General features: G+C 44.6%; 1 protein-coding gene across 3 annotated transcripts in view; it reads left to right on the forward strand.

Annotated features, from left to right (window-relative positions):
* Nucleotides 1–10700: 10700 nt before the first annotated feature.
* The window catches only part of LOC119464554 (zinc finger protein 329), a 38439-nt gene continuing 26499 nt past the window's right edge, over nucleotides 10701–22640 (forward strand). Inside the window, exons 1-3 of one of the 3 annotated variants that reach the window (XM_049656360.1) lie at nucleotides 10701–10934; nucleotides 12944–13051; nucleotides 16511–16606. In XM_049656360.1, the coding sequence (XP_049512317.1) occupies nucleotides 10889–10934; nucleotides 12944–13051; nucleotides 16511–16606 (250 nt within the window). In that variant the 5' untranslated portion in view covers nucleotides 10701–10888. Of the gene's footprint in view, nucleotides 10941–11638; nucleotides 12091–12943; nucleotides 13052–16510; nucleotides 16607–22640 lie in introns of those variants that run through there. The other 2 variants (XM_037725571.2, XM_049656359.1) reach the window with 2 other exon arrangements.

The following is a 22640-nucleotide window of genomic DNA, read 5'->3' on the forward strand; positions in this document are numbered from 1 at the left end:
ACAGGCTATAAATTTGAGGGAAGTGGTCGAAGAACTGAAAGTTAAAAGACGCTACTCACAGACACGGAGAAGCTTGTTTACCTGGCTATAGCGTAAACAAGCAGTGAATAGGTAAGTTGTATACTTCAAATTGTGTCTCGAGATGCATAGTCAATTGCAAGGATGCTAACGGTGTGCCGTTCAGTTCCGTAAATTAGACTCTGGTAATGATGGTTGAAATTGCCCGCTGCAACGGGTTAGTGGCTATTGTGTTCTGCTGCTGCACTTGAGGTCATGGGTTCAATGCCCGGCCCCTGCCGCCACATTCTGATTGCAATAGTGCTCGTGTATGGGTCTTTCGGTAGATGTTAAAGAATGTTCAAAACTATACTCCATCTCGTACGTAGCAGGCTCCCCTGCTGAAGCTACGGAAGTTGTGGCTAGAGAAGCTCCATCCCGCGTGTTTCGTAGTGCAGGGGCAAGATCGGAGATCCTTGTTCGGAGCGCGCATTCAGTTTCGCCGCACGTGATTGGCCTAGGCTGCACCAAGTTCATCAGCCGTGCGAAGTCGGCGCAGCCTAGGCCAATCGCGCGCGGCGTAACTGAATGCGCGCTTCGAACAACTATCGCGCCCCAGTTCTTGATTTGAAACGTTTTCTACGAAAAAACTACTACATACACAGTCAAATCCTCGTATAACGATACCGGGGTTAACAGTATATCGGATATAACAATGAGCAGCCAATTATTCACAGTCAACTTTTATGTGTGTTCTAAGGTAAAATAAACTGCTTACTACAATGCGCCCATGCCACATTATCGGTTATAGCGTGTGCTTCGAAAAAAATAATGAATGCGAGCCTTTCTGCCGTTGGTCACACCCGCCTTTGTGCTGTGCACACCCCGCCGCCCCCGCACAGCATTTCGTCGCATTGCCCAAAAAAGAAAAACGCTAGCCACTTTGCCACCTCCACCTTTGTGCCGCACAATCCGCACGCTACGCCTTCGTTGCACCCTCTCGTCGACGTCGGAGGCGTGGAAAGGAGACTGGAGAGGGGTGACTGAAGCGCAACGTGTGCGGCGCAAAAGTGGAGGTGGAAAAGCGGCTCGCATATTTCTTTTCTTTCAGGATTTCGCGTTTCTTCTTGAGGTGCAGACACATTATTATAGCCAATACTGCGGTATGGGAACATTGTAGTGAGCGGTTTATTTTACCTGTAGAACACGCACAAAAGTTCAGGGTGGGACAGCTGCTCATCGTTACATTTGAGTATTATTAAAACCATTAATGCGATAAGGGGGTTTGACTGTGCTTCTTTCTGTCTAAATAAAATGCTTGAATGTTTTTACTCTTGTTTTTGCCTCTGCTTTTTTTTTTTTCTTGTGCCACCTGGTTATGACAATTATCGGTTATAACAATGTGATTTTCTTGGCACTTGAATATTGGTATAAGTGGGTTCCACTGTATTACAACCACAACTTGTGAAGAGAATTTTACGTCAAATAATGTTACTTGTGCATATCTGTGCTTCTAGTAAGCAACATACTACATCTTGGTTGCGAGCACAAGTGATCCATTGTGGCCGCAGGTCGCAGAAACATGTTACTCCGCTCAATTGGTGGTAAATGGGTATGGATCTCCAGCGCCTGTCTTGTAATAAATACATTGTATTTTTTAACGCGAAAGTATGAGACTTAATTTTACATTGAATTACATGGCACATGCCTAATATCTTTCATGCGTAATGCGCTACTTTTTGCTCGTGGATTGGAACAGTGAGAGAAGTCTCTTTTGCCTTTTGTAGTGTTGCCCGCTACGTATGATCCGAAGCTCTCCGACATGGTGTCCAGATTGTGCAGTTTGGGACGGTAAACCACGCACTTTAATGTTGTGTAACGTGTAAAATCACTTTGAACACTGTGTAGAGAATTTTTAGCAAACTTCCATTTACCCTGTCTTGCTTTAGCTCAACTCAGTTTGAGTATGAAGGAAAAATGAACAGAAAGATGACAGGGTGAGCGCTTTTTTCCTTCATACACAAACTGAGTTGCGCTGTAAAGCAAGACAAGAATATGATGCACCAACTCACCCATTCAGCCATACTTGTGAGTCCATTTACGAAATTATTAAAAAGGTGGCATGCATTTGGTTTGTGAAGGAGATAAGTGAGCCATAATCACAAATATCCTCTTCATTTCATGAGGGAGGTAACTGGAAAAGAAGGAAACTTGTAATTTGACTGAAGGACGACACAAGGAAAAATTATGTGTAATGTTAGTGTAGCACATTTGGATGACGGTTTTAAAGTTGTGAACATCAGCTTACTGACACCTTTAAACGACGGCTGCGAACCCTCCCAAATTCTTTGAAAGGTTTATGAATTTGGGATTGTTCCGCAGTTTTACAAAAAATTATGTTTGCTAAGAAGTTTTGCTTGTTGGTCTATGACCATACCCTTGAATATCAAGGCCTTGACATGTCACTTCCTTGTTGCATACTATTTTAAGTCTGTAAATCCCCTACATTGTCCACTAGTAGCACCATGTCGTCCACGTACATGAGTCTAGGGACCCCTTCACACTTAGCCCTTCATTCACCCGGCAGTCAGAAAAGGAGCAAGTCATGAAAATGCAAATAAGGTAAAAAGAATACATACCTACTGCAAGCCAAGGACATTTAAGGGGCGATCACCCCTTGACGGGGTGATTGTCCAGTTATTCGAGCGCAGTCACAAGCACTTTTCTTGCCGCACTGTAACGGGCACAGTCGTAGAGGAGGTGCTTGATCGTCTCCTCGCAGTCACAGTTGTCGCAAGCACGGCCATTCCAATGCGGAAGGGATAGGCGTTTGTGAAGGTCACGCCAAGCCACAGGTGGCACAGAATTGTTGGTTTTGCTTGGGGCATTCCTCGTGGAAGACGCGGATCCAATCTGGGGAGAGAGAAATTCACTTGTGTTTCACAGAGTCAGTGTTAGCTCGCGAGCGAGCGGAGCGAAGCCTTGCGACTGCATCCGTTCTCGACAATGGTATTGGTGTACAGTGGACACCGTCGTGGGCCAATCGGGTTCATAGGTGATGAGTGCACAGAAAAGCGGTAATATGGATTAGACATCAGATATGGGCATATGTCTAAGATTAGAAAAAGTGTGGTTGACAGACCATGTGAAGCATAGAGCACATAATGGGTTTCCTACAAGTGTAACGGATAAGGGCCAAGGGAAGGGAGATATGGTCCTAGAGCAGCAGAGAATTTGATGGAGCAATGAGCTTGATTGTGGATTTTCGGGAGAGGCCTTTATTCGGAGTTTGACTCAATGGGACACTAAATAGGAATGTTGCATGTTAAGCTGGATTGGTAAGTTGTACCAGGAACGTCTTGGAAGTGAGCAGAGTTTTGGCAAGCCAGAATCGGCTCGAGTTACTGCTCTGAGTGCTTGTGACAGTACAAGCAGTGTTGCCAACTTATTTTAGACCGTATTGCTAAATTTAGCTTCAATGTCGCTAAGTTTGTCGCTAAAATTGCCTCTAACACGGTTGAGGGAATTTTAATTAAGCATATTGCGCTTCGAAACTCTAATATAGGCTAACATGGCGGAATGCATCTACTGAAACGTTCGTGTTAATGTAGTGTCCATGCAGGTGAAGAATTAGCAGCAAGTTGTAGCAGAGGGTTCTTGCTTTACTAATATATTTACAAAACAAAGGTGATGGCAGCTTACATTATTTGTTTTCCTTGAGATTGCAAGTTCACAAATTCGTCACAGCTGAAAAGAAGGAAAACACGGTAACCTGATTAGCCTTGTACAAAAACACGTGCTTGGCGTCGTGCCTGCAAATTTTCAAGTTTTCAGCACTCGTAGAAGGATAACTAAATTCCGTGACGCACATTTCCTTTATTAACTCGGTGATGGTAATTACGTGACCTTTATACAGGTCAAATACTAAGTCGCCACCCTTTGATCCACCTGAAAACTCCATGCAGTATCAACCTTGTCCAAAAGCCACAAGGAGCGAAAACAACCTGCTCAGATTCGTGTGAACATGCCCAGCCACTTTGATATGCGTGCCTTTCTACATGCAGTTGAACTGTGTTTAATTAGTCACCTGCTGTGTCCCAAATCTCGCCGTAAAGTGTATCGCAATGTTCTGATAATTTACTTCAACGTTTGCAAACGACCACCAATCAAAGGTCTTTGGTGAAAGTGCAGCGTCCTTATCATTAGGTTGGTTTAATAAAGAATAAAAAACTCGCATTTTGCGACCAGAATGGGAAGCAAGTTTTCTTCGGTGTAATTAACCACAGCGTATGGCATCCGTGAGCAGACACCACTGTGCCTTCATCATGGTTACAGAGCCCACACACTGTATAGTCTATTTCGACCATCTTCTGCAGCTCTTGAATAGTTAAGTACGTTCCAGAAAGCCATTTTCGGCTCAGCTTAACTTCTAGGCTGATAACATGTCATGAATTGTTCCCTGCTCACTGAACAGTCGCTGGTCGATAAATGGAAAATTTTGACGCTAATCAGACTAAAAAGGTCAATAAATCTAGCGACAAAATCACTAGAATGGCAATACTGATTATGAGACATGTACGCCCACTCTGGACTAATGACTTAAAATTGTGTAGTTTAACGTCCCGAAACTAAACAGGCCGTTATGAAGGGTACTTTAGCTGGAGTGCTGTGCATTAATTTTGACCATTCGGGGTCCTATAACGTGCACCTAAGGCACAGTTCATGAGCATTTTTTCGCATTCCACTCCCATTGGAATGTGGTCGTAATGGCGAGTAATCGAACCTGCATCCTCACGCTCGGCAGTAGAATGCCATGGACACTGCATCACCGCAGTGGATACAGACTAATCAATGGCTCATCATTAAAACATTGATTACATTGCATTTTAGACTCATCCTGGTTTCTCTACTTATTGCCATCACTTAATTGTTGCACTTGATGCATATGTCAAATTATGATGTAAGGTGTTGGGATAGAAATTTGGGCATATTGGTTTGACATCTATAGGTAAAAAGGGGCGCAAATGACGACACACACATACATTGAGGCACACAAAAGTGCTTTGTGTGACGCGCCGTTTACCTAAAGGAAAAGATAACATGTAAGGAATTGTCATCTACATGGTAGTAGCACAAAGTTGTGGAAGGAAGCCCTGAAGCAGGACAAACTGCGAAGCTTTTTAATGAAATCGTATAGGTTTCCTTTGTAGCCTTCTGCTACTGTCATGTGAACATGGATCGTAAGATTTTTTTTTATGAAACTTCCTACACCTGGCGGATTTCTGCAAAACCAATTTGTTAAGTTCCGATGCATTTTGTACTCCCCTGCCCCAACCCAGGCACCTTCAATCTCTGTTTTTCACATTCTTCATAGGACACATGCAGGAGCTCAGACGTCTACGGCTGGATACAGAGAACCAAGGACAGTGTCTGTCAGAGTGTCACGTGAGCGCGACACACATTGTGTGGTGAATTGGTTTGAACGAGACGCAGCCAAATATTCAAGCAGCAGCTTCTTCGAGCCCCGCATTCAAAAACTGCCGATGACTGAAATCACCTTCCGCTGTGTCATCGCCGTTTATGACAGAAGACGGTTCCCATCTACATCTGCAGCCCCACTCCACTTTGCTCTGCACTGCCGAGCTGCTGGACTTTGAGGGTCAGTGAAGTAAATTTTAAAAGGCTGAAACTGAGCGTGAAATGCAGGTTGCAGTTTTTGCTGTCGTTTCCAGATATGAGGTGCTTTTTTGCCGCTGCAACTTAGTTGACAGTCCCCGAGCTCCAGCAAGAATCTTGTGCGTGTGTCTTTGTCAGCACGTGTACTTGATTGCAGAAGGGGCACGTCAACATTTTGAATGTGACACAACTGTCTGCCCGCGACCATCGCTTGCCTGTGCAAGTATCAAGAGCAGTGAGGCGTTGTACAAACTGGACGCTTCCCATCTCCTAATGGAAGCATTGTGACGATTTTCTACAACAGAGTCCTTGCAGAGCATTGGTTTTGTTTGCAATTTTCTTTGTTAATTTCATGTTGATCTTGAAAATTCTAAGGTAACTTTTGTGTTTCTTTCTCCTCTTTTTTATTGTGTTCAAAATAATCTGCTGTAGCGATGTTCTTCTGCTCGACATCATTCATCTTTGATATGCTTCTGTGTGTATTGTAATGATTTTTTTAACATAGTTCTTGGGGAGCAAAGTCAGAGTTTGTCTTTTTCGTGCCCACATCTTGGAAGTAGTAGTTCTACTGCACGCCTTCTCATGTTATGTTGTTGTGGACATCTCGGACACAAAAACAACCTTATTTTCACTTGACTGCATCCCATGTGTTTTGGAATGGTGCCCTCCCCCCTTGTTTTCTTTTTTTTTGTTGCATCGGGATTGAGTGTGCTGAAGCCAGAAGTGCACAAATATTACTGCAGTAGTAATTACAGTTTTTACTTTTATCATTTATGCAGCACCTCTCAGTACTTCATTTCAGAGCTGTAATCATTATTTGTTTTTTATCTTGTGCATGATAATACCCACAGAGTTTGTTGGTTTGTTGGTGGGTGGTCTCTGTTCGATTGCACTGCAACTATTCTTTTCTTGTTAAGTTAACTAGTTGTGATGGTTAGAAACTAGAATACGCTGGCCTGGGCACTACTGTCATGATATGCAGGGAAAGAAAAGGCTGCACTATCGCTGCAAAAGAAAAAAAAGATGGTCAAAACTGCGAGGAAACATTTAAAAATTGAAATGGCAGTTGTGTAAAACAAACAATGTTTTGTTAGCCCAGTTTGTTTTCAATGCATTTTGGAAACACCTAATAGAAACATTAGGTTAATAAAGACTTCTTAGCTTCTCAAGACTGACTAGTCTAGCCAGAAATGGCAGGTGATGGGACATTACTTAGGCATATGAATGCTTAAAGTGTGTGCACTCTTAATGTTCTAGCTATTGTGAACTTGTGCAAGAAACCGAGATTGAGAGATCAAGTGTACAAACAGCACACTTATATGCAAAAAAAAAAGAAAAGCGTAAAAATTTGGAACTGAAATGCATGTTTAAAACTGCATACAAATGACAAGCAAGTGTGAAAAATTTGACAGAAAAAAAAAAGCATTCTAGTCAAAACCTGCCCCCACACTCGAGGTTTTTTTTTTAAGATTTAGGCAAATTTTCTAGCATGCAGCAATGAAACGATACATATATATATAATTCTGCTCTTGTAGCTCTTGTACCACATTTCCTTCCAAGTATGGTTAACTCAAGAATGTAAATCTGTGGTCTAATAGCGTTTAAATCAACATGAGCCAACATTTATACAAAATGAGGTAGTGAAGGTGCTTTTTTTTCCTCTTAAAATGTCCATTCTGGCAGTGCTGCACTCCTTGGTCTGTTCTCACATGTATGTACAATCTACATTTATGCATTACTTGATGATGTGTGCCCTTGTTTTTCAATGGATACCTTGCACAAGCAGTGTTACAGTTATGTGCACCATGCACAAAAGCTGTGAACAGCTTCACATGACCTTCGTCAACATTTCCGTGCTTGTGATATAAGGAAATGGATGAATAAGAACACTACAGAGAAAGACTTCCAGCTCATGTGCACACAATATCTGATTTTTTTACCTTTTTGTTAATAGTACTGGACACAAGTTTGCTGGCTGGAATGAGTGTGTGCTTTCATTGTCCACATGTGAATAGATTTATGCTGGAACAATTTGTATCTTTTAATGCAAATAAATGACATATATTTGCTTACACAATTCAAACAAACTACTAGTTGCTTCTTAAATAAATGAGTAATCTTCAAGTCATGTTGAAGTCGTGGATTAATTGTGGTGGGTAGACTATACTCCAATATGTCGAAAGCATGACTTCTATTTAAAACAAAGTCTTTGCAAGCAAAAAAAAAAGAAGACACATGTGGTTGGCACAGGTGAGGCTTCTTTCACCAGCAAGTATTACTACTTTTCACCGAATTCTTGCATGAAAAATGAATGGGGCAAGAGGAACCAGGATCGAAAATATTCACTTTAACAGCCTAATGACCATAAACATCAATGAAGGCAGCGCCTATGATTATTATACTTTTAACAGTTCTCATTATCGGTGCCTGTTGCGTCACACCCGTTCCGATTGCTTTCTGATTGTCGCTCTGTTTGTTTCTCCAAGTGACGGCGTGATGGCACGAGCCTGTCACCCTTAATTAACTTGATTAACTGGGCATATGCCACTGTGTATGAGCCGCTCTTAAATGACAATTAAGCTCCTTTAAAAATTTTTTGGTGCTCTGTGGAATTGAACCTGTGCCGTGCATGAACTTTGCGGCGGCGGCACTTTTAGGTGGAGCAGCAGGGCAGTGGGAAGCGCGAGGAGCCGAGTTGGATGCCTGTTTCGGTGTTGGCAATATGGCGTGTCGCTACATTGCTACAGTGCTAATCGCATTCGCATCGATGTTCATCGTGAGATGGGTGCTGCCTGAATTTTTTTAGAGTATCTTTTTGTAGTCTTCAGTGCTTACAAATCCTTCGTATTAGCCTACGAGAGCACGGTGTGGGAAGGAGCGTTCTAGAACTTGCGTTTCTTTATGCCGGAGAGTCCGTTGTGAAGTGCTCTGCTGGCAGCAAAAGCCCGACTTGGAATGAAATTGAAATGCAGGCTGTAGTGACAGAGCAAAACGTGCCAATATAGACAAGAGTTTGCGAAAGCCATTGCTTGAGTTAAAAGAGTACGCAGTTTCAGAAAAACTCTAAACGTAAATGTTAAATAAATGTACGTACAAACAAACAAATACCAGCGGGAGTATAATCGCTCGAAGAAGTTTGCAGGTCCTCAGCAGCCACTTTTTCATGCCAGGGAGCTACATCAGGTGCATTACCTTCGCTGCAAACTGCAGAAACGCACCCTGACGGCTGTTGCATGATGATGGGCTCAGTCAACTGATCGGGCATGTTACATGAACTTCCAATGCACCTGATGCTGATACAGGGCATGAATAGACTTCATTATCAGCAGAAGGTAGACTAGCCAGCGGAGCTGGTTGAGAAATTGGGTTTCCTTTCCTGTGTGCTGCTGAAACTCCTCATCTTAGCTGTGCCTTTGGACGGATAGTTGGGAAAAGAAATCTTGCTAAACTGCCCATGCATGAGCATAGATGCGTCTTTCGTATCCTGACAAAAGTTGATTTGAAGAAAGTGGAGACTTCACAGGGCCGAGTAACTTGAAGTTGAGTTAAGCTCTTTTTTGTTATAGCTCATAGCCATCGCTCCTGTAGCTGTCCACGGTTATGTCGGGAATTAAAGGACACTCCTGGTTCTTTGTTTCACTGACTAGAGGAACAAAACGGCCCACAAAAACAGCGCATACTGGTCAGTAAAAAATCAGAACATCACTGTTGCAGCAAACAGATGGACCTTCAACTGCCACCGGGAGCAACGTGCAGGTTAAACTCGTCATCTGCAAGTTGACTGAGGTGTGAATTAGGGGCCAGATAAGAGACATAATTGCGACTTATTTCACCATTATTATTTATGGTGCATGACGGCTACTTATTTTATTGTTATTGCGAAAACACCCAACAACTTAAAAAAGCACGAAAGCTGGCAAACGGCTGGCGCGCAGTGCAAGACAGTACTAAGGCGGAGCCGGGCATCTTGGAGGGAAATCAAGAAATAACAGGAGAGGGCGTGCTACCGCCAAAGCTCACGCGAAAACATGCATGCAGCACTGCTAAAGGGCCTTCAAACAGTTCGGCCAACCGTAGAGAAATTTGCCCTTATCTGGAAAAATCTTGAAAAAATCACACGGTGGTTGATTGTGTGTGGTGTGCGAGCAAAGACTATTTTGCGGATGATCAGTTTTGCTGTCTCTTTGCTTGTGCTTCTGCTGGTAAGTGATCTTTACAGCATGTGCACGTGCCACTTCTGTCTGCTCTGCCCTAGCTTCCCTATTCGCATCGACGCCACAAAAACTATAGAAGCTGCACTGCTGTCAACCTGTGTATCATCACCTTTGACTTCTGCAGTACATGTTCTTTTTTTGTATGCTTTACCACAAATCCTGACACGGAGGGTTCCTGCCACAGGGAGCAAACATGGCGTGCAGTGTAGAATGGGGGGTCAGGTAAATACTGCTTAATTTAGTGGTCGCAGAATAATGAATACTATGGCACATTCTTTTATTTAATGAGTTAATGTCACGTTGATTTATTGTAAAATATCAATTTGGAGGTTATATTGAAGTTTATGTTCATGACTGGGCAGGGGCATATACTGTAAATGCAGCCTTAACTGTAGAATCCTACTCGCATCTATGTTCCAGCATTTTCAATTTCGCGTTATGGCAGGAGAATACTTCATTGAAATAAAGGATGTGCAAATAAACTTTGTATGTATTTCGTTATAATCGGATAATTCGTTATATATCCGTGTTGTGTTCGTTATACCGAGATTCGACTGCTTTCAACTTTTCCGGCTATAGTTGGCACTTCGTTATTGTCCAAACTTGTTTTAATCCCATACGGAGCAATGCACAAACGTGCTGACGTCTTCTGTGAATATGGCTTCAAGCAGGAGACTTAACATAACTTCCTCGAGAATATCACTTCAGCTTCTGTGCAGTGACTTAATTATTTAAATATTTTGATACGAGGGAGCTTAGAAATAAGTTTAACCTATTGTATGTGCAGCTAGTTTCATAATACAAACAAAATTTTACAGGCTGACTAACTGAACAGCACACTTGGCGCTGACTCGGCAAAAAATTCTGGGAAAAGAGAAAGGCTGTCGCAGGGTGCACGCGCGTGTATGCACGTGTCGGAAGGTGGAAGGCCAGTGGATTTCGCTTCGGAGGTTGGCAGCCCTGCGCGGTAGGGAAATAAATAAATAAAAGATATCGAAGGCATGGACGAGGCAGAATATAACAGAGGTGACGAAGAAGAATTTGACGGTGACGGTAAGTTATTTTACGTTCTGTGACCTGCTTCACATGTCTGACACATAGTTTCCTACAAGGTTTAGCTTTTAACGTCATGCGCACTCGGCGTGCTCAATTCGTATGCGCTCCCGCTGTGCAAGTCGTCTGTGCGCGGGTTCTTCTCGCGACGGTTTGATTTCGCTCCTTAGCAAAGGATAATTTATTCACCAAGTGATGCAAGCAGACATATAAAGTGAATTACGAGAGCTTCTCTATCTTTTATCGAGTGTGTTTTGTGGGCGCGTGAGAAGACAGCTTCTGCAGTTGACTTCTCGTAGCGCAGGCATGTTAGTGGCAATCCGCGTGAGCATTGTTGGGGAGGCTGTTGTGTTCATAATTTTTTTTTTTTTCTGAATTCGGCAAGATTCTTCTTCAATGTAGTAAGCAGCCGTGAAGTTCCGTCTTTATTGCTCGCTGGACTTCATTCTGCTATATTTCAATACACGCGAGCAGTACTGCTTGGCCCCTGCGCGGAAGCGTCACGTGAAAAAAAGTACATCGGTGCAGCCCGTTTCAAATGGTGCAGTTCTGCACGACCGACGATGATGGGTGGTTTAAAACCACGGCCGTGGTCAAGCGTAGGGAACCCCAAGCGCAGTTCTGCACGACCGACGATGACGGGTGGTTTAAAACCACAACCGTGGTCAAGCGTAGGGAACCTCATGTAGAGTGTACCTCAAGCGCCTTGGCTGGTGGTGATGGAATCGCGATGCCTATGCGTTATCGGATCCGCCGTTAGTGCTTTGTGCACAGAATTTGGAACAGAGACGAAATCTCGCTCGATAGCGGGTTCCGATGTTATGAAGCGGTATCCACGTCTCTTGAGAGTCAGTGCATTGGTAGCCATAGGGAGTCTGCTATCGCGGGCAGCATTATTTTCTGCGAGGGTGTCGTCTGAAAACCATCTTACCGATTGTCTATGGGGGCCTGCATCAGAGCAAGCTCTGCATCACGTCATGCCTGGGGGGACCATGACGATGAAAGGGCTCCCTCTTGTTTAAATGGAGCATTTCAAAAGTGATCGAACATGTTGGAAGCGACTGCAAGTTGCACAGCAATTCGTGGAGCATGAGATGGCAACATGGATGTGCTAGAAGTATAGCTTATTGCGAGAAAAGAAGTAGAAAAGGTGAGCCAGCAATGGCAGTCTGGCCTTGGCTTTCTTGTGATAAGCTGTTATGACAAAAGGAAACAAATCAATCATGCGACTCGATTTCTGTCGTTCAAGGCTTGTGAAAAGGAGCATGGCCATTCCCTGTATGCTGCAAAGTCCTGTCATCACAGGGTTGGAAGAAGACTTAAAATTGTTGGACTAAAATGCAGCTAGTCTCAAGAGATTGTACCCTCTCCGATAACTGAAAAAGAAGCTTGACAGGGAAAACTAAATGTTTGAGATATAACAAAAGAAAGGAAGGTTCTGATATACACAGTTTCCTATAAAATGAAAAAGGTGGGTAACAGGCACGGTGCGCAAGTTATTTGCTGCCCTCAAATAACTGAATGCGTGTTAAGCATAAGGAAGTAAGCATGCATGCAATTTAGATCCAGAACAGGCCTTGCAGCATATTATTTACACATGTTTGCTGAATGCCATAAGGAGGTTGTTTACAGCATCTCTCTGTCCTCCAGAAGATATATTAAGCAGATAGATGTACAAATGCAAGATTGAAAGAGCATTACAGCAACTGGTGGAAAGAGTTGCAACCCAGGAAATGTGGCCGTGCGTGTTTTCTGCCGTTTCTGTACTCTGAAGTATGAGGAAACCACTTTTTATATATAAAACATGGAAATGACTGGATGAAGTTGGTTGTCGTTAACAGTTTTAACACTGGCCCCTGCAGATGAGGGTGAATGTGCAAGTGGACATGTTATTGTACTAGTGCAAAAGAAATTGATCTTACGTGGAAAATGTCTGAAAGTGATAGATGTCGATGACAATGTGCTATGACAATGTTAATAGGCAAATTTGTCCTCTCTCGTAGGTCCTGGCCTGATTACTGGTGTCATCGAGCTCTTGTCGCCAAAGCGTGAGCCTGAGGAAATCGTTTGTGCTGTCGACTGCTCAGATGGCTTTCTGCTGACCCATATTGGTAAGTACCTGCTTAATTCGGTGGTTGTCACTTTGTGACATCTTTATTGCCTGAAATTTGTTGATTTTAGACAGCTGTAGGTTACGGGGCTTCGTAGAGAAATAGGGTCATTGCCTCTGCATGTGCACAATCTGTAAATGACATGTTGGGTTTTTGTTGGGTAATACTGCCAGGCCAATAAGGCTTCTAGGGCACAGCTTGGCGGCAGCAGTGGCACATAGGTGCTTTCGGCTAGCAGGGCGTCTTGAATCCCACGCGCTACCCGTGCAATTTGCTCCAGGGTCTCGAATGTGCATCCATACAAAAATGATCTGAACCAGGGGTTACTCTGTCGAATAACCAGAGCTACTCTGTCAACCTCAGGCACATTTGGTGTCATTCTGTGATAAAGTTCCTGCATTGTTTGGGCATATTGAGCAAGCTTTCGTCTGGGTGCTGCGTTTGCAAATCGAGCTCATGCTGGACTCTTGAACTCGTATCCAGTTGGCAGGAATTCTTGGAAGTGCATCGCAAATTCTTTCTACATTGGAGAGGGAGACTGGACACTCCACCAATATTTTACGCCTTCCCACATGGCACCTGGCAGGGGCACCACTGGTGTTCATTGTGAAGTAGCAAATCTGCCATCGGGAATGCCTAAATTCCTTACTTTTACAGGCAAATTTCTTGTTCTGGTCTTCGTTTAGAGGCTTTCACAATGCACATGAAAGCGAGAAATGTGGCCGGGACATAATCAATCCTTCTTTATACAGGTCGTTTCATTGCAGAGGTGATCCAGCTCTCGTTTCACTGGAAACTCCAGTGGTCTTGATTAACTTTGATTGTAGTTGAAATTACCACTACACTTGTGAAAGCGTTCGCTTGCAGCCGCTCTTTAATATTCCTCAACTTTGTTTTGGCTTCGGTTTCATTATCTAACAGTCTTTCCTCATTGGTGTGACTTGCATGCAAGCATAAATAGGCAATAAAAATGCTTCTTATCTGCTCGGCAAAAGAAAGTGTCTCAGTACCCATGTCGCACTCCGCCATGTCCGCCAATTTTTGGGTTCCTACCTGGCTTCTGTCTTGTCTCGACTTAGTGCACCCATTTTAAAAGGCCGTGTAAAACCTTTACACAATAATTGTTTATGTAATCTATCAGTGGTTTCTGCGTCTTTTATTGCGAAGTCTCCATTTTCGTTTTTATAGTGCTTTATGTAAAGCACATGCTTTCATCTGTTAAGAAACTGTCCCGTGTACTACGTGGCCAGGTTCCTCTCAAGCTGCAACCTGCAGCTTTTTGAGCCTGGGCATTCTTGCAACTTTGTTGTGGAATAAAGTTCAATTCACATCGTCTTGCAACATTTCATTTGCTTATAGTATCTCCGCTATTACCGAGCCCTATAAAAAAAAAAAATATTGCAGTGGAATGTATACCTGTTAACTTTTACGATTTTATCACAAAATGCCCGATTGTTTCTAGAAGTGGGTTAGGGTTGTTCTATTGACGGCAGTAATTTTATGCCTTTTCATTCGTATCCGATTTAGGCCAAAACTAATCTCTGCAGAAGGCCAATATACCGTATTTATTTGAATCTAAGCTGAACCCTCAATTCGGAAGCTCGGAGAAGAAAAAAAGTTCCTCAAATACAAGCCGCCCAAGATACAGCAAACAGCCACCAAGGCAAATAGCATTTATTGCCAGCATCCGGCACCAGCCGCAGAATTGTCCCGGTTCACCCGCCGTCATTGTCGCTGGGTTTATCGTTTTCATTGTCATCGTTGGGGCTCTTGCGGCTGTCTCCTTAATGAAGCGCAGTTTTCTGTGCTCTGTAGTGCATTTGAAATGCAACGCTTTCTAGATGCATGTTTAATAGGGTCTTTTGGGATGTCGTCCCACGCCGTGACAATTTTTTGTTTTCTCCTGCAGCGCACATTTGCCTCTTGCTCAGTGCCGTTATAGTACTGTCGTTTGGCCGTAAGCAAACGTAGAAAAAAAAGAAAACAAGAAACGTTGCATGCATGCACGCCCATATTGCATGCGCTCAAAACAGTCAAAACGGCAACCTTATACCTATGCTTCACTTGGCTGCCTAGCGGATCGTGATGACTATAATGTGTTTTTGCGGTGGCACTGGCGGAATCCTCGAACTAAGTCTGTGACCCTGAGGTACCATAACTCGTGCTTTTAAAAAAGCTATCGGCTTAGATTTGAATAAATATGGTAGCCATCGATAAATTTTTTGGAGCCTGACTTTTCAGACCCGCTCAATTATTTGGGCGTACTAGCAGCAGCGGCAATACTAAATAGGCAGCTGAAATTTTTGCCTGCTGTTACATGAACATTTCACATATAACATCTTGAACGTTTCCGTTTTTCTGTGATGCGGATCATTTTTGCTTGCGAGTATAGAGCATCCTGCCTCTTCGCAGCATCTCTACAGAACAAAGCTGGCTAATTCATTTTACAAAACAGTGTATGTAGGAGTAATAAAACACGTTTTATTATTTCTCATAATATTTTGCTATTTTTTCGTTTTAACAGTAGTGTATTTTACGTTTTTAAGATTGGCAAATCCTGTAAGGGTTCCCGGAATGTGCCTTACAATATTCAGTGTATGACCTGATTTTCTGATGGGGTCTGCTGTGGATTAAGATCTCATATTTTATTCCTGACCTCAGTGCATTTGGGGAAAAATGTCCCTGCACTGAGATCTTGGATGAAATAATCTGGAGCTACATTAATGAAAAAAAAGATTTGTCGTCCTACTTGTTAACACTGGGCCACTGCTAACACCAATGTGCTTATGTGGAAGTGAAATGTAATGTTAAATTGTCAGCCAAATTTCGTGGTTAATCAGGGGTAAAAATATTATTATGGGGAGGAACTGTTTTCTGTTCTCCTTGTCTTTAGAGGAGTGTTGTGTTGCAAGAAAACATGTATTCAGTTTCTGCAAGACAGTATCTGTACAACGTATGTACAGCCTCCCACATTTTTAGCTATATCGCGCGAGAACACTATAATATGGTCGTATGTCGTCCTGAAGGGAACATCGCATTAGACGACTCTTGCACAGGAGAGTGCTTAGTGCACTTGAGAGTACTGCCGGTCTCGCTAATTACCACCGCCTAAAGGCGCTTAAATGATGCGTGATAAGCGCTCTTGCTAATCCTGTCGCTTCGCACCTTTAGGAGGCGTCAACTGGTCGGGCAGTCGACGCTCGCGCGGTACTGTTAAAGAATCGGTCGACTATACCTACCCCTTTCATTCGTGGTCTTTAAGGTAATAAAATGGAATGATAGTAAACAAGATTCCTGCATGAAGCAGACACCTACAAACAGAACACACACAAACGGGACAGTCCAGTCTGTCTGCGTGTTCCTTTTGTGGTCGTCCGCTTGGCTCAAAAACCTGTTTCAGCTAGCCCTGCAACATGTTATTCTCGAGTGTCTGCAAGTTTGTTGCATTTGTTGGTGCAGGCTCGAGTGAGGGTGATGTTGGGCCCTGCACTATCAAGTCTGAGGTGGAGGAGGTCGACCATGCAGCCGAGGGCTCGTGCGGCTCTTCACTGGTCGGTAAGTACCTGCTTGATCCAAGCCACAGAAGCATCATAGCAAAGAACGGCTTGCGCCTGGGCTTGTTAATCACATTGCTAACTAGTGTACTAGCCTCTCTCGCAGCAATGCGACATTGCTGTACCCCCTATGGCTGGGTGCGGCATTCACAAACACTTATTCTTTCCTTCTTGGGAATTGCCAAAACACCGAGATGCGGTACTTGTGGGTCTGAAGAAACTATCGAACACCTGTTGTGCACAACATCCAGCACATCTGTTTACCGTGCTAAGCCGACTGGATTCGTAAGACTTTCTGAAACGAAAATACCCTCACCTTGGGCCACATATGTTCATGGCGTAGAAAGGGATTTGTACGCCGCTTCTGCAGTTTTTTTACAACTCTTGAGGAACACTGGCCTCAGTGACTGATTGTAGTTCTGCGGTGCATCCTACTGCTGTGTTTGCATACAGTGCTCAACCTCTTCTATTTTTCCTGTTTCTATTTCCCCTTTTTTCTAAACCCCAGTGTACGCCCCAGTGTACGGTAGCAAACTAAACACTTGTATGGTTCACCCTCCCGTTTTTTAAAGGTTAATAAAATGCTCTACAACTAACAACAGTGCATGCAGCTTTCATGCTATGCAACGTGCAATCTCGTGGAATGTTCATGTTTATTGACCACAAAGGTCACAACTTTATGGTCATGCAGTTTTTATGTTTATGCACTACATCGCTCACGTGCTGTGTCGAAATGCAAATTTCAAATCGGGCAGGCACGTGGTGCGAAACGTCCACGCAGCGAGGTCGCAAGGATGAAGGCAATGTACAGTCTGTTTCACACTTAAGGGAAAACTCGGAGCGCCTTGCAATGCGCTCCGAGTTTTCCCTTAAGTGTGAAACCGACTGTACAATGCTTGTTGAGGAAAGAATGGTGTCGACAGGTGTAGGCACAGAAAAGTACTACACAAAGTACTCGGCGCTGTCGTGCGTCTTTCCTGCTTTTTGTCTTAGTCGTATTGCGCTGCCCCTTCAAGATGTTTTACACATATCAAGCAACATTGCTGATGCAACGTTTGTCTAGCAGTGCTACGAGGCTGTTTTTTTTTTTTTTTCTCGCCGCTCTCACTTGTACAAACTCAAAATAAATTGAATTGAAATGAAATTGAAGGTATTCCGTCAGTGGGACACACCTGTTCTGGAGGATCCGCCAAGGACAGTCACACCCCTGTGGCACATACCGAATGGCTAAATAAATCAAGGAATTTCTCTGATAAAATTCACCATTCCATTAACAGATTGGTGTGCTTTAAGATGCCTGTGAACCAACATTATATGTTCAGGTTTTATGCAGTAAGTTATTTTTTATTGCGATATCAATTATATGGACACTCCAGGTGCATTTCTGCCGTTGTCGTCGCCGTGACATTCTGCGTAAAGTCCAAGGGCAATAACATTGTTGCCGCACGTTGTGTGCTGTATGTGCGAGTGAAGGCGTGTGAGGGCAAGCCGACGATGGAGGCTCAATCTTGTGCGCGCAAGGAAAGAAAGTGAGGGAAGCGTGCCGTCTTCCGTTGCACGCAAGGCACGGGGGGGGGGGGGGGGGGGAGAGGGGAGGGCGTTCTACTCCTGCGGCTGCTGTGTATGGCGCGGCCGCGTGAGCTCTGTCTTGAAAGCAAACCGCGATGAGTACAGAGTCTAGGTGTGCGGAGGGTTCAAAGCTTCGTGTGCGCTGTGTTCTTGTCACTTGGTTCGCGTTGAAGCGAGAGGCGGCACGAAGGTCAATTCGCTTGCTGCCATGGCGCCTCGTCACCCCAGCATTTTGACAGCGAGTGGGCGATCGAGCGAGATGTGTTCATGTTTGCTTGTGTGTGCGGGCATGTGTTTGCCTGGGCACGCTGACGCCATGCTTGTCAATATACATAGTTTCCACATGCGTCACTTCCGCACTGGTCCGCGAGCCTGTCCGCCATCTTTAGGCACCTGCGGGCCTGCGGAAGCGTGCTGGGGCAGGCTGCGCGCGCTGACGCGTTGTTGATCCGAAGTCTCTTCTCGCGTCGTGATCATGCCAATCTGCGTGATTTTCGGTTGCCGCACAAGAATTACCACTGCCGCGAAGCCGAGTTATGCAGAACCGGGCGTATAGGTCCACACCAAAAGTAATAACATGGCAGTGCGAACGCACAAGAAAAGCTGTCGGAGAAACGTCGGTGCCTGTGGCTTTCCCGGATAAATCGGAAGGACCTGAACAACGTGCGTGTCGTCACTTTGTTTCGGGCGAGTATATAACACGCCAAAACACTGCACATCACGCACGATCGTGAAAGGGCGGCAGCGAAAGCCCCGTACTGGTTGGTGACCGCCCGCTCCCACACGCATAGTCGCCTTTACCGCTCTGAAAAACGCCCGTGTACTTGTGTTGTAGTGCACGTTAAAGAACTCTGGGCGGTCAAGATTATCCCGGAACCCTCCACTGCCGCGTGTTTCACAATTGGATCGTGATTTTAGTACGGAAAACCCCAGTTTTGTTTTTTTAACGGCCTACAAACTGCTTCGCATCGTCATTTCTTGGTATGTGTGCTTCGCTTAGCGATATGCTAAGCAATATTTGAATGTCTGCGTGCTTTCAATATAGTGGGCTACTTCTATCTAACGCAACAAAATTCACATGCACGGACATGCACCGAACTCTAAACCAAAACTCGCAGAAAGAAGCGAACACACGTTTTGAAGTTTGGGGAAAAAGTGCATATAGGTGAACCATTATGGCAAGAAAGCTGTCCCTGAATGGAGCAGCACAAAAAATACTGAGATAGTTTTCTCTGCCGCACGCCAAGAAACACATGCTTTCATTGACTCACCTCGCCGAGGACGATGGTAAGACCCGACGACAGGCGCTTCGCTGCAACCTTCCTCATCCAACCGCTCGTGAAGTAATTGTGCACCTTCAGCGATTTGTAAGCCTTTATTTCGTTCAGCGTAACATAGCTCGTGGACGGGACAAGATAATAATATCCACATACGGGAGTAGTATCCACGCCAAGGTGCAGCTAGTATGGGTCCACGCCGTCGCACATTCCGACCTTTTCTTTGTAGCGAGCCCGCGTCGGCCCTACAAGCTCGTCCATGTAGAAAGGGCAAAATTCAGGGCTCCTGAGTTTTGCCATCGCAAAGCTTTCACGATAGCAAACATGCGGCGCTACCACGTAGAAGCGAACGCCGAACACAAATGCAGCGGACCAGAGGCTAGTAGCGAGGTGCCTAGCGATGGCGGACGGTCGGGGCAGGCGGCGGGTATGACGTCACTTGCAAACTATGTATAGTTAGTAAGATATGTTTGCAAGTTTATACGGCTGATAAAACTACTATTCTTGCTTCGTATGGCTGTCTGCCGATTCGCTATCGCAACCGATGCTTCGCCTTTCAGGCGAAACTGCGACTATTTTGTTGCTCAAAACAGAGGTGCACTTACTTGGTCAGCATACAAGCTTATATATGCCATTTCGCAGGTACTTTCACTCGGTGCACATATAAGTAGAATGCACAAATACAGTAGAACCCATTTATCACAATATTCAACTGCCAAGAAAGTTTTATTTATAATACAGCAGACTTCCGTTAATTTGACTCCGGGTAATTCAATGTTTTGGTTAATTCAATCCCAACCGAAGGTCCCAGTCGGCGCCCATACATTTATATGGCCCCAAATTTCCGTTATTATGATCTTAAAATTTTCCTTTGCCATATAATTCAAACTTGACTGGTCAGCTTCACCGCAGTAGAGCTATGGTATGCAGTGAAGCATACGCAATTTATTAGGGTGAAGCATATCAAGAATGAAAAGGGGTCACTGTCACAGGACATTGTACGTGCTTCTTAATTATACAGGCACTCACTGCCGTTTCCGGTCACAGTACGAGCACCTAGATGCCTGATAAGCATACTGGCACCCATTCAGAGCTGTTTGTGACGTTGCTGTGGCGATTTGAGCCCTTGTTTCGCCCGCCATGTGTGTCTCATATATGAGACTGTTAATGGGGCCTAGTACGCGTTCCTTAATTATACGCACGCCATGCACCACGAAACTGAGAAAAACCATCTGTGTTTTGGCAAAGCTAGCGAAAAGGAAGGCGGTAAGACGAAAAATACTCTGAAGTTTGAAGGGACGTTAAAGCCAACAAAAGAAATCTCTGAAGGCCTGCCAATAAACTTATTAGGCATCTCAGTGCTTGTACTGTAATCAGAGACAGCACTTGTGTGTGTGTGTAATTTGTGCTATGTCCCATAACAGTGGTACCTTTCGTTTCTTGGTATGCTTCACCGCATAAGACATCTGTATCACAGCAAAGTGAACTTTAAAGGCCATACTGTGAAGTAAATCAACGGCGTGTTTCAGCTTGTTTTGGCATTTTTACTGCCTTTTGTTTAATTCGACCTGCCAGAGAATTCTATTAGTTTCGTTGGTTCCGTCAGGCGACCGATTAAAGGAAGTCGACTGAATTACTGGCAATTGTTTAACCGGGTTACACACACACAAAAAAAAACATTCACGCAGAAACCCCTTTGGAAGTTATCTAACTATGTGTTACCATTGTGCCACTTGCTCGTCTACTCGCAGGCCAGTGTCATTATCAATGTTATGAAACTTTATCTGACCAGTATAAATTGCAGCACTGCGGCGACATGAACTGCTGCTGTTAGCAGCGCAAGGTGAATTGACGCAAGAAAACTACTGCAGGTGTTGGCGCCAGGTGCGCTCATGACATTTTGATCATTGTAAGCTGTTATTGCTCTTTAGCGCCTTATCTATCCGCGTCGAACCATTATGAACTGTGATCAACTGTACTACAGCGGCGGCTACGTATGTAGCGGCCGTGTGGGCCCCATCTTGAAAGCGATCTGCGATCTAGACACTGGATATTTGGCAGTCAACCGAGACGGCAAATGCTCCCCTCAAGCCGTAGATATATTCCGATGTCAAGCGTGCACGCGTCGAGCTCCGCAACGTTACGGTGGCGAACAACCGTCGTCTATACTCTAACGACACGACGCACCCGGCGTGTCTGGCGCCGTTGGGCACGTTCCAATGTTGCTGGCGCGTGAATAGCTCCGCTCCTATCTTTCGCCCGCCGGGCCTGCCACATATCCCAGCATGCCTCTCGCGGAGCAGGCAGAATGACCCAATGGCGGGAGCGCTCGAAAGCGCGTCTGCCGCGGCTGCTCTAAGCATGGTGTGACGCGCGCACAAGCAAGCACGAACACATCTCACTCGATGACCGCGGAAACTAGCTGTGAAAACGGTGGAGTGAGGAGGCGTGGCAGCTAGTGAATTGACCTCCGTGCTGCGTCTCGCATCAACGCGAACTAAGCCACGAAAACATAGCGCATGGTGAATTGTGCCCCCGTCGCAGATGGCTTTTAAGATACAGTGGCCCCGGCAGGTGAGCGCGCGCGAAATAGAGACCCCCCTCCCCCCCAGGAGCTTTGCGCGCAACTGAATTCGGCGTGCTTCCTTCCTGCTTTCCTCCATTGTGTGCACGAGATTGAGCCGCAATCTCCGGCTCATCCTCGCATGGTTACACTCGCATATACAGTATAAGGCACGCGGTAACAATTTTATCGCCCTTGGACTTTATACGGAACCTCACGGCAACGGCAGAAATGTGCCTGGAGTGTCCTTATAATTGCTATCTCAATAAAATCGCTGTTTTGGTTATAGTGCGGATATTCGCGACCCCGGTGGCTTACGTTATAAGCGGTCTACACTGTATATCGAACTCGAAGAGCATTGCGAAATAGTTACATATGTCAATAATTCGAAGTATGAAATATGTATATCTGAAGCTTATCGAAAGCTTGATTCGCATGTCTCACACCGTCCCCTGAGATCACGAAAAGCAAGAATTTACCTACTTGTTTCTCTCCAAAGCCATGTTAAATACACACAAGTTCTTTTTTTTTTTTTTTTTGCTTTTATTTAGTGAATTTCGCAAGTCACTCGCGCAGCACTATGGTCTTTGATAAATTTATTGCAATGCTAACCTGAAAAGCCTGCA

Source organism: Dermacentor silvarum, chromosome 9 (genome assembly GCF_013339745.2).
Source record: "Dermacentor silvarum isolate Dsil-2018 chromosome 9, BIME_Dsil_1.4, whole genome shotgun sequence".
Classification (NCBI taxonomy): Eukaryota; Metazoa; Arthropoda; class Arachnida; order Ixodida; family Ixodidae; genus Dermacentor; species Dermacentor silvarum.